Below are 12,113 nucleotides of genomic sequence, written 5' to 3'. Positions count from 1 at the left end.
TTAGCATTATTAGAGTCTGGGGAAAACTATGGCTGAGAAGTCATTAGGGCAAGAACAAAGGTTAGTGCTGCAGAGAAGAGAGCTGATGCCAAGCTGAAGACACTGTTATTTACAGATGATTCAGATCTGCCTATCAGTTCAGAAAATTGCCCTCTAAAAATGGAAACCATCATCATATTAAACTTCACATGGAAACAAGAACCACAGCATGTGGACTGGCATTTCTCCTCGTGTTGTCTATGTATAAATATCTATTTAGCAGTGGGCAACTGGGCTGCCTCTGTGTGGTGGGGATGATGGGGTAGTAGTTTGTGGAAGGTAGCTGGGACAAACTTTAGGAGAGGTAAAGGACAAGTACCCACAGCCAAAGAATATGGTCAATGAAACACTTGTGGTTTTGTCATGAAGAGTAAATTTTAAGGAATTAAACACTTGTGGTTTTACCATGAAGAGTAAATTTTCTTAGTGTAAAGTCATCTTTTTATCATAGACTGTTGAATTTTAAGCAGTGTATGTGGCTGTAATGCAGCTCTCAACGTCAACATTTTGGAAAATTTCAGAGTATGGTATGTCTTTAGGTCCATGGTTTTCATGTGCCTTCACTTGCTATGAGGGGTTTATCCAAACCCCAGGTTCAGATAGTATCCAGCTTGTTCCAGATGTCCTGCACTTTTGTTTCATGGGCACATAGATAATAAAAAAGTTATCAGTTTCTTTATGCCTTTTAACTGTTGTTGTTAGCCAAGGACATGGTGTACATTTTTGTGAAAGCATTTTAAAACCAGATGAAATTGTTTTTAATTCAGAGGTTTTTCAGAAATATTTTCAATTATACACATTATAGCATACAATCAGTGCACTGGAATTTGGATTAACTTAAATAAGATCAAGTGAATATATCAGCAATCTTCCACAAAATAATTAAGAAGTAACTGTGTACTGCATATGACTTTTAAATATCTTTAAATATCTGATGACTATTGCAATTGTGTTGTGGTGCAGGGTTCATTTGGTTTCTTCCGTTTCCCCCTAAAGTTATAACGGTTCGGTCCTAGGGTTCCCCCCCCTCACCCCCCCTGGCAACCCCTCCTTTTGAGAGTGTCAGTTTTTTGTCTCCACCCTTGTTCCCCTGGTTACCCTCTGTCAATCTCTCCCTGAGTTCCTGTCCATCAGCCACTGTCCCCTTCCCTATTTCCAGAAAGTTCTCCCCTCCTCGGTGGGTGACTGGATCGGGAACAAGGGTCCCTCCCTGTCGCATTCCCTATTGGCGAGCCGGCATATTTGTCACGAGTTTGTTCCCTCCCAAGTTCTCTCTCATTGGTTGAAATGTTCTATGTTCCGTCCCTTTCTAATCGGCTGTACCCCTGCCTCGTGGTCCCGACTCGGCTGGCGTTCCCTGGAGACATTAAAGCACTCTGGACTTTGCCCTGATTCGGGTCCCTCTTTTCTACTTCGCCTTCTTGCTGATCACTGCTGCCTCCTGCTGAGGCGCTGCCCGGACGCCCCCGGCGCATCTGGGCAGTGCCCCCCGGCTGTCAGTTGCTGTGCCACAGCTCGGCCGGTGCAGCCTCCTCCCCCGCCCGGGGGAGTAGAGAAAAAACCTCGGACAGCAACTCGGCACAATTGTACTTCAACTCGGATGAAACTTTGACAGATTTCAGTGCATGTTTTGCTTTTTTTTTTGATCTGGGCCAGAACTGTAGAGAAATGGAAGTCTGACCATGTGTGCACTTTGTGTGGAATGTATTGAGTGGTTGCAAACTTGTTTGAAGTCGTTGTTTTGGGGAACTAAATATATTTTTTTCCGTGTGTGTGAAAGTTACAGAAGAGTTACTGTCTAACACATAAAAATTCAAAGCTAGCCCTATAAATGGGTAAGAAATCACATGTCTCTCACAGCTTTCAAGAAGTGAACCTTTCTTTGGAAAAAGAGAACCAACAATAAGCTGTGCTTTTTATTAAAATTTCTTTTTATTTAATATCTCTCTCCATGTTTGTATCCAATGTGTATAATTTAGTGGATTTTGTAGTCAAAACAATTGATATTGCCCCTATTTTCCTGCAGGTTTCTCTAAATATATATCCTCTTCAATGATTTTTTTCCCTTTTAATAATCTTTATTTATGGTTCACATGAAAAACCAGCCACTGGGGAGTTGGGAACATGGTTTTTATTGTCTGGATGTTGTCAGTGATGGTGCACGGAAGCATAAAGGATCTTGAATTTTGTAAACCAAGGTAATTGTGCAGGAATCTTGATAACAAATTCTTGTTTTGACTAGTAAAGGATAGGTTATTAAATTCATCGTTGTAGTATCTAAAGCTTGCTCCAAAATGGGGTAATTTTTCATCTAAGGACCACTTTGAAGTACACTCTGCATGTTTTTTTTGAAGCATCCCTTAACAACAGAAAGTTACAGCTGGGATGATGTTTCACTGCTTTTTAAATAGATCCTCTATGCAAAACCTGAGGGCTGTAGTTGAGCTGAGCCCTGTTTTGCTTGGAACTTTTTTGCCCCCACAATTTCCCACAAAGTGAAGGTGGAGAAATTACTAACTTTTACTAAGAAAGATAATAGGTCTAATGGGCTCTTGTATATTATGGATTGATCAGTATACTCAAGCTGTAAAATTTTTGTATGAAAAATTAACAAGCACAGAACCTGTAGTCTGGACTCTGGAGGATACCGAACGGTTCCAAGACTTAAAGGCTCGATTGACGAAAACCCCAGTTTTGAGTCTGCCTAATTGAAGAAAACCATTTGATCTGTTTGTTAATGTTAATGAATGGATAGCATATGGAGTGATAACCCAAGGCTGGGGGGGAAGCAGGAAGCTGGTGGCTTATCTGTCAAAATTATTGGATGTGGTTGCAAGAGGGTGGCCAGCCTGTATTCAAGCTGTGGCAGCCACAGCTACCTTATTAGAAGACACTCCAAATCCTACATTAAATGGAAGGATTTCAGTACACACATCCCATTATTTGAGGATAGTGTTAAGCCAAAAACTCCTCAGTGGCTAACACACAGCTGAATCCTGAGGTATGAAATAACCCTGATGAATGTCAAGAATCTAGAGACTGTCACCTCAAAAGGTTGAAACCCTGCTCAATTCTTAACCGGGGAACCAAAAATGGAAAATTTAGATCATAATTGTATAGAGCTAATTGAGATGCAAACAAATGTAAGAGAAGAGCTAGAAGAAGACCCCTTACCATATGGAAGGATCCAGTATATAGATGGATCCTCCCAAACAGTAATGGGAAAATGGGCATCAGGATACGCCATTATTGAAGCAGAGGAAAACAAAGAAAAAGGGAAATTACCCTCAAATTGCTCTGCACAAACTGCGAGGTATATGCCCTAAAGAGAGGTTTTGATTTATTAGATGATATAGGGACAATCTCCATGGATTCTCAATATGCCTTTGGGATAGCTCATACCTTTGGAAAAATCTGGCCAGAGAGGGCATACCTTAACTCAAAGGGGAAAAATCTGGCACATGAAAGTCTGATAGGGAAGCACTTGAATCCCTCAGAGGACCAAAAGAAATTGCCACAGTCCATATTAAAGGCTACTAAAAAGGGGATACCCCTGAAATCCAAGGAAACAAATTAGCAGACCGGGCAGCCAAAAAAGCAGCCTTTGAAATGCTGGACTCAGTCATAGTCCTAAGGGTAAAAAAAGACCAGGGGAAAATAAAGGAAGAGGGGGTTCCAGTTTTCAAGGACAAGGAGCTAAAAGAAATAGAGCAAATGGGAGCAGTAAAAACAGGGGATGGAAAGTGGTGGACCCCAGATGGATGATAAATATTCAACTGAATAATAACCAGGAAAGTGATGGAAGAGATATACCAATTAACTCACTGGGGAACACAATGAATATATGATCATTTCCTGAAATATTGCATGGGGACAGGAATATATGAAATGGCCAGATCCATCACAGGAGAATGTCTAACCTGCCAAAAAGTCAACAAAAAGGTAATGTGAAAAACAACTCCAGGAGGGAGGAAATTAGTCACAAGACCTTTCCAGAGTATTCAGGTTGATTTTACTGAATTAACTCCAGCCCGAGGGTATAAACACCTATTGGTCATACTTAACCACCTAACCCACTGGGCTGAAGTGTTCCCCACAAGAAACTCAAACTGTGACAAAAGTTCTCTTGGAAGAAATTCTTCTGAGATATGGGCTAGTAAATCTTATTGATTTGGACTGTGGCCCCCACTTTACATCCAGTGTTCTGCAACAAGTCATCAGGGCCCTGGGAATAAAGTGGGAGTTACACACCCCTTGGCACTCTCAGAGTTCTGGGAAGGGCGAGAGGGTGAATCAAAACTTAAAGCATATCTTAACAAAATTGGTCTTAGAAACCCAATAGAACTGGGTCAAATGTTTACATCTAGCCCTATTACAAATAAGAACAAGAGCCAGAACAGATCTAGGGGTCTCTCCTTATGAAATGCTGCTTGGGCTGCCTTTCTTGCTTACCCTGTACAGTACCAGGGAACATCTAGAAGGGGGCATGACAATGCAAAAATACTTAGAAACAGTAACAGCAACCCTGGAAGAACTAAGGGAAAAGGGACACCTTCCCCAAACTTCCCCACTGAACTGTAAAATACGTAGTATTAACCCAGGAGACCGGGTATTGATTAAATCATGGAAAACCTCTCCACTCACTGCTCGCTTTGAGGGCCCCTTCCAGGTGCTGCTTACAACAAACACTGCAGGAAGAGCAAAGGAGCGGGGGTGGACACATGCAAGTCCAGTGAAGGGTCCAGCACAACCCCCAAATTAGGCAAGCAAATGGACTATAGGCAGCAGAGACAATAAAGACTTGAAATTGGTCCTGAGGAAAACAGCAAAAGAAGCGCAACCCTGAACACAACCCCCCACGGGAAGCATCTACATTGTTATCCTTAAATCCTTAAAGTTTGTTAGTGTTTGTTATAGTACAAGGTCAAGTTTTGTTCAGCTAAGAATGACAATCAAAATAAGATCTCAGTTTCCGGTACTGTTCCATAGAGCACTCTCCTTGCAACCCTAATTGGGACCAAATTGAAGAAAGGGAGTCGGTACAATAAAGGTCATGGCAGAATGTCTCCAGAAGAAGGGAAAACCAGAAGTGGGAGGCAAGACTGGATTGGGAACTACCTCCAGGAAATACTCTCTGGGCACTGAGAAAACCCCTGTGGTTCGAGAGGTGAGGAGGCCAGCCCGTACCAGACTCCCACTCGTAGCAATGCTACTACTCACCCACTTTGGAGGAAGTGGAGGAAACACTTGTGAGAAGTGTTACTGTCCCTTGTATAGAGGAGATAGAGTACGTGTACTCATCAGAGTACACACAGACATGAATCCCAAATGCATCGATCACTCCCAGTTAACAACCTGTAAAGAAGAAAATAAACTATATGGGCTGGCTAAAAATATTGCAAACCCAAGCCAGAGGATGTCAGGAGAGTGCCCTGTGAAAGAAAGATGGGTATGCTTTGAACAAGGAAGTGAAACCACAAGGAAAATGATACATTCAAAGAGAAAGAAGTGCAATTGAAAAGACAAAGGGATAGAGAGGGACAAATATACAGAAAGAATCTTTTTTATCAATATGGTACAAAAGAATTTAATTTGACTCATTGTTGAGTGTGCAGGGGGACACACTTAAGTGAAATTTGGCCATGGGACAGTATCAGTTTAGGTCCCCTAGACATTTTTAAATGGATTACATCAAGAAAAAGCACAGTGGTACCCAAAAGAAGGGAAGGTGAGTGGAAGCTTAAATCAACAACAACAGGGGAAGAGTTCAATAACATTAAAAAGTGTGTGCTGGATTGGCACGGCTAACAAATCAGCCATGGCATTGCCTTCTGCTAAAAAATCTGGAAGAGAAGAATGTGAGCGAATGTGCATTACAAAGTAAAGTTCTTGTTGAATGGAAAGAAGTAGGAGTAACTTTTTAAGCAAACCGTATAACTGATCATCAGAAACTTCTTTCAGCAGAGATCCTTCTGCTCTTTCCACCACACCTGCAACGTAAATTGAATCCGTTACTAAATTAAAAGGAAATGTGAATTTTGAAAAGACCCGTACAACTGCTGCTAACTCTGTAATCTGTGCAGAACCATCTACTTCCTCAATATCTGATTCCCATTTTTTTGTCTCTGAATTTTGCCAGGCAATCACAGACCTTTTAGACTTCCCAGAACCGTCTGTAAAAAACGTGATTGCCTCGAGGGGTGCATTACTTCTTAAAGGCTTATGAATTAATTTTAAAGATGAACTTAATAGCTCATGTTTGGGACAATTGACTGAAATTTTTCCTGCAAAATTTTCCAAAGCAAATTGCATGACTTCTGAATTTTGAATTAACCATTCTAAATAGATGGATGTGACAGGCAGGAAGATTTCTGCAAAATCTTTTCCTGCAAGGGAAAGCATTCAAGATCTAGCCTTGATAATCAATTGTGAAATAATTTAAGGGCAAGTTGTTATAGTTTTACCCAATTGACGCGATAGGAAAACCCACTCTAAGATTATCAGATGGTCCTTCTTCTCTAGATCCCACTGGAATATTAAACCATGAAGCTGTGGACTCTCTCCTAAAACTGCAAACAAAAAAGACAGGTTAGGATTATACCGATGAGCCTGGCACGTCTGGATGGCTCTCATCACTTTGTCCAAAGCATTTTGAGTTTCTTTGTTGAATTCTCACAGTGAGTTTAAGGCTGTGTCTCCTCTCAACAAGTCTGCCAGAGGAGCCAAGTCCTGATTTGAAAGGCCTAGTAGTGGACGAAGCCAGTTCAGAGTCCCTACCAGCTGCTGCACTTCATTCCATGTCTTTGGATTTGTCCTTAGCTGGAGTGGCTGCGGGGTTACCGTTTGTTCTGTCATCCTGTATCCTAAATATTTCCAGGGAGGAAGTGTCTGTATTTTTTCCTTTGCTACAGCGAGTCCTGCTTTCTCCTCTGCTGAGATGACCTGATCTGTTGTCTCTTGCATTGATGCTTGGTCCTTTGCTGCTACTAAAATATCTTCCATGTAATGTAATATGAGAGAATTTGGATAATGTGCACGAACTGAGCAAAGTATTTTTGCAACATACCCCTGGCATATACTTGGGGAATTTCTCATTCCTTCTGGTAGAGAAAAAATATTCAGCATTATTTTTCATAGGAAAAAATCCCCAAATGATTCTTACATTTTTCTATAGTCCTTTAGGATTTTTCAAATTACTTTTTGAATTAGAAAAATTTAGAACACTTTTACACTTGTAGAATAAAAAATAAAATTGCATTTAATTGGTAATCTTCACTCTAAGAAGAATGAATTCATAACAAGACACCCAGTGTACTGGAGAGACTCTTTTCTCACTGGAGATTTGTACCTAGTGACAACAACCAACTTAAAACCTTTTCCCTGATATTTTCTGGGATTTCTGACAGCTCATGTCTCCATCTTCAGAGGCAAAATTTGAGCCCAGTGGGCATCTCCTGCAGTGCAGGAGGGTCTCTGTGTGCCAGCTGCAACTGGGGCCTCAGCCACCTCCTGTCTCAACAGGTGTCCATCTGCAGCTTTACAGGAACGGCCAAACACCTCAGTCTGGGACACCCGTAGCACACATTTCCCATCTCCATGCCCATGCCCGATGTCTCTGTGCCAGCTGCTTTAACAGCTTGTTGCTGTGCAGATGCTGCCTCCAGCCAGACAAGGACCTCTCCCGTGAAGGCGCTGGCCCTGCTTTCTGGCCCCTACTGAAGGTGGGCAGGGCTTGGCCCAGCTCTTCTCTTGCACTAAAGAGATGGAGCTGTCACCCCAGTGTCCAGGTGGTAGCAGCAGCAAAGCCCAGCCAGGATCAGCACTGGCTGAGCTCCATGCCCAGGGGCAGCTGGGGATGGCCACAGGGTGGGCAGGCAGGAGCCAGGCAGAGGCCGCTGTGACCTGTGGAGGGTCCCTGGGGAGATGGGGCAGCCCATGCTGGGCATCCCTGGGCTGAGGGCACATTTCCTTCCATGGGACCATCTGGGACTGGACCTCCTCCAGTGGCATGCCCAGGAAAATAGGAAAGACATCAAGAGCATCTCCAGGGACAGAGCCTGACCAGCAATGTCAGCAGGTGAAAAATAAGGTTTTTCTGAGCAACAGAACTGTGATAAAGCAAAACAATCAGGGCAGTCCATTCATACAGATGGGGGCACACTCTGGGGGTACAGCTAAGGCCATGAGGTCACAGAAGGGCTCTGGGGTCACAACAGGCTGAAGTCTCAGCAGGCCCTGAGGTCACAGAGGTGCCAGAGGTGCCAGAGCCCCGTGGTTGCACAGCAGCACAAGGACCCAGCAGTCAGTCCCTGAGCACAACTGTTGCGGCAGCAGCGGCGGTGGCAGCAGCGGTGCTGACCTTGGGACAGCGGTGTCGGGACAGCGGTGGCAGCAAGAGCTGCGGGACTGGCAGAGGGCAAGGCAGCATGGCCCTTGCTCTGCGCCTCCTCCTCCTGCTGCTCCTGGCCGTGGCCCTGCCTGCCAGGGCTGCCCAGGCTGCTCCGCTGCAAGCGCGGCGAGCAGCTGAGCCGGCAGCCTGGCTGACCTTTCCCGGGACAGCGCTCCCTGCTCCCTGGGAAGCGCTGGGGATGGTTTTGCCCAGGTCTTCAGGGAATGTTTCCTCTGTGGGAGGGAGAGTGTCCCAAGGGGCCCTGGGTAGCCCCATTTCCCATTCCTGTCCCAGAATCTTACACAGGGCAGGGAAAGAGGGTGGAGAGTGACCAGAGCCAGTTCAGAGCTCCCCAGGCCCCCATGCACCTTTGGCCATGTCCATTCACATCTGGCTCCCATGGCCTTACCAGACACCCTTGCAGTGCCTGGTTCCCTGAGGCAGAAGGGGATCCCAGCACACACAGAAGTGGTTCTGGTGTTTGCCCCCTTCTAGATTTGGATCACGACTTACATGACTTGGAAGTCCTGGTTAATGAGACTTTGAATGGCTTGGAGAATGCTGGAGGCAAGTTCTGCATTTCCGTTTTTACTGGCAGAATAATCAGTGTCCATGTGGATAAAGCTCACTCATGGGCCATTTTTGTTAAGGTTAAGTCAGAGTGGAAAGATTCTAAAAACTTTGCCCTGCTCCCTTCTGGAGCCCTGAGAGATCCCACAGGATCACTGTCAGTGGGAGGAAGCAGCATTTAGCTGTCCATCTTCCTCCTGTGTGCAATGCCAGTGTGTCCTTCCGTGTGCTCTGTGCAGCCACAGAGAGGAGCAGAGAGGGAAGGGGCCGGGCCCAGGGCTGTGCCCTGGGGCTGAGTCTTGTGGGCAGCCTGAGGATCTCCTGCAGTGCCACAGGAGCTCTTCTGTCCTGCCTTTCTTTGCAGCTGAACCTGCTGGTGAAGGTGGTGCAGCTTCCCAAGCCACGTCCATTACTGAGCCTCTGGGTGATGCTGAGGGTAGGTCAAGTTCTTTCCCCTGGGAGAGCTGCCAGCTCAGAGCCCAAAGCTGGGCCAGGGGGGCATCGCTGCAGGTGCCAGCACAGAACCATGCACGTGTGTGCCCTTGGCCTGCGCGATCCCCTCCCTGCTCCTGCGGCTCAGCGGTGCCTGTGCAGATCAGCAGAGATGGCAGAAGCTTCTGTGGCTGTTTTGTTACAGGTGTGTCTGCAGGGAGGACTTTCCCAGGTCCTTTGGTGGATGTTGCACGCAAGCCCATCTCCCATCACAGGGGTGAGTAGTGTGTCCCTGCTGACCCCACAGGCTGAGCCCTCGTTTTGTGGGATCCTTTCCTGGGAAACAGAAATATTTCTCTTAAGGTCCTCCAAGACGGAAGAAGAAACTTACAGGAGCTCGTACATCCCTGGAGGAATCCAAATATCTGGAAAAACTCCTGAGTGATGTGGACAGCCAGCGTGGTGGGTGCATTTCCCTCGTGCTTCCCCTGGGACTCAGCAGCCGGGGGCATTGGCTGCACATGTGGACACACCGTGCCCGGCACAGCGGGAAGGCATCCATGCACCACAGGCCATGCACACCCTAAGATCCCCTGCAATTTCCCAGTCTCTGTGCACATCTGGAGGGGCCGCTCTGTGCAGGAGGGAGGGCCCTGGAGCAGCTCCAAAACCCTGGCCATTCTCCTTATCCATGTCTTTGACAAGTGTTGCCTGGAGCAGAAGGGCACAGCACAGAGGAATTATGGCATGCAGGCTCAGGGGGTTTGGGTACTGAGCATGCCTGTGCCAAGGGGCAGCAAGGTGCCTGCAGGCCCCAGCTCTGGGGGAAACAGGGAGTGAGAACGTCCTGCCCGTAACCACAGTGCTGCCAGCTCAGCAGTGCAGCTCAGCACGGGCTCACGCTCCCCATTGCTCCCACAGATGCAGCCAGCACCTCAACACATTCTGACATCATCTGGAAAAGCATGAGAAGAGTTTTCTGCTGCGGAACACCTTGTTTGATTAAGTTGATGGCCATTGTGGCTGGTGCGGCACTGTGCCTGATGATGTGCTGTGCTGCAATCTGGTATTGCTGGACGAGAAAATGGTGAGTGTTTTGCGATTCTCCACCTCAAACAGCTTCCTTTAAAGGCTGCTCATAGTCAGGGAACATTCCCAGAGAGTCTGCAGTGGAGTTGTGGCCAGTCCATGATTGTCCAAATAACTCTGCTGAGGCTTCTGCTGCTGCCCAGTGCTTCCATTGGCCTCTTAATTGCTGGGGCTTGTCCTGGGGAGCCCTCTGGGGCAGCAGCCAGGGCTGGCTCCCACTGAGGCTGCCTGGCCAAGGGCAGCCCCAGGGGCACAGGGCAGAGGCAGAGGGAGGTGGGGAGGAGAAAGAGCAGGGCCGAGATTGCCCTTGAAAGGCAGAGGCGCTCTGGGGCCCGCTCCTGGCCAGGGACCCTGCCCAGAGCCATGCCCTGCTGGCCGGGGCCTTGAGGGGCAGCTGTCCAGCTGGGCCCAGCTGTGCCAGCAGCTCCAGCCGTGCTGGGGAGCCTTGCCAGCTCTGGGCCCTGCTGTGCACGAGGGTCCCTGTGTGCCAGTGGCAGCTGGGGCCTCAGCCACCTCCTCTCTTCACAGGTACTCCTGTGTATCTCCAGAAGACCAGCCTAAAAACAGAGGCAATGACAACCTGACCGTTTATCCCATCTCTTCACTTCCGCCCCTCTTTGAACTGCCGTGGCTGCATGAGCATCATGAGGCATCCCAAAACCCACCCCTCCTCAATGAGACCCTCTGCCCCTGAGCCCCCTGGTCCTGTTCCCTGGCCAGGACTGAAGGTGGGCAGCCCTTGTCTGCCAGGGCAGGGCTTGGCCCACATTTTATATTTAAATAAAGAAATAGAGTTTTCGCAGCTATGTTTGTGTGGTAGCACCAGCAAAGCCCACCCGACACCAGCAGTGGCTGAGCTCCATGCCCAGGAGCAGCCGTGGATGGCCACGGTGTGGGCAGGCAGGAGCCAGGCAGGGGCTGCTGTGCCCAGCGGCGGGGCCCCGAGGGGATGGGGGAGCCCATGCTGAGCGTCCCTGGGCTGAGGACACATTTCCTTCCGGGGGAACATCTGGGCCTGGACCTCAGGAGGCACACAGGGATATTTTCGGGTCGCTGCTGAGGGGTGCAGGGATCCCTCATGAGGCACAAAGGAGTATTGATGGCCTCTCCTACATTGTGCAGGGATCCCTCATGTGTTGGGCAGCAGGGTTAAATTTGAGGGGGTTTTTTACTCTTCTCAGCACAGCACAGGGACACTTGGCTGAGGTTTTGCCAAGCTGGGAGAAAGCCTCTTGCAAAGGCTTGGGCCCAGCCTGTGGGCACAGCGGGCGGGCGCAGCCCATCCCCTGGGCCAGTCCGGGCTGCTCAGGCCGGGCCGGGCCGGGCCAGGCTCGGGCCCCGGCAGGGAAGGGCCGCGGCCCTGGGCTCTGCTGAGGCTGCTGAGCTCCGGCCTGCCCTGTGCTGCAGCCCAACACATTGACAGCCATGGCCGTGCCCTGGGCCACCGCAGGCACCCGGGGCTACAGCTGAGGCCGCGCCTTCTCCCACTGAAGGGAGGCTGGCTCTGTTCCCTCAGAGGGCACAGCTTAGCTCCCAGCACCTTTGGGAACCTGCCTGCTGGGCAAGTGCTGGGGGGCAGAGAGTTCCAACCCTT

General features: G+C 48.2%; 1 protein-coding gene and 1 long non-coding RNA gene across 2 annotated transcripts; one reads left to right on the top strand and one right to left on the bottom strand.

Annotated features, from left to right (window-relative positions):
• Positions 1-1,988: 1,988 nt before the first annotated feature.
• Positions 1,989-7,705, bottom strand: LOC135307706 (uncharacterized). The gene is made up of 3 exons (XR_010368383.1): positions 6,530-7,705; positions 5,970-6,029; positions 1,989-5,394 (listed from the first exon to the last, which is right to left on the bottom strand). It is a non-coding gene; the product is annotated as an uncharacterized LOC135307706 (long non-coding RNA).
• Positions 7,706-8,594: 889 nt separating this feature from the next.
• Positions 8,595-11,321, top strand: LOC135307259 (uncharacterized). The gene is made up of 6 exons (XM_064431836.1): positions 8,595-8,995; positions 9,363-9,434; positions 9,636-9,707; positions 9,794-9,892; positions 10,352-10,517; positions 11,048-11,321. The coding sequence occupies exons 1-6, from the start codon at positions 8,653-8,655 to the stop codon at positions 11,211-11,213; spliced, it is 918 nt and encodes a 305-aa protein (XP_064287906.1). The 5' UTR covers positions 8,595-8,652; the 3' UTR covers positions 11,214-11,321.
• Positions 11,322-12,113: the final 792 nt, after the last annotated feature.

This window comes from Passer domesticus, chromosome 9 (assembly GCF_036417665.1).
Source record: "Passer domesticus isolate bPasDom1 chromosome 9, bPasDom1.hap1, whole genome shotgun sequence".
In the NCBI taxonomy this organism is placed as follows: Eukaryota; Metazoa; Chordata; class Aves; order Passeriformes; family Passeridae; genus Passer; species Passer domesticus.
This window is presented reverse-complemented; position numbering and strand designations above follow the sequence as displayed.

What these genes read in the sequence shown, in the direction of transcription:
- LOC135307259 (XM_064431836.1), top strand. Translation starts at nt 8,653, where the DNA reads ATGTTTCCTCTGTGGGAGGGAGAGTGTCCCAAGGGGCCCTGGGTAGCC. An exon ending in TGATGTGGACAGCCAGCGTG is followed by an intron (nt 9,893 to 10,351) that starts GTGGGTGCATTT and finishes TTGCTCCCACAG; the next exon opens with ATGCAGCCAGCACCTCAACA. An exon ending in TATTGCTGGACGAGAAAATG is followed by an intron (nt 10,518 to 11,047) that starts GTGAGTGTTTTG and finishes CTCTCTTCACAG; the next exon opens with GTACTCCTGTGTATCTCCAG.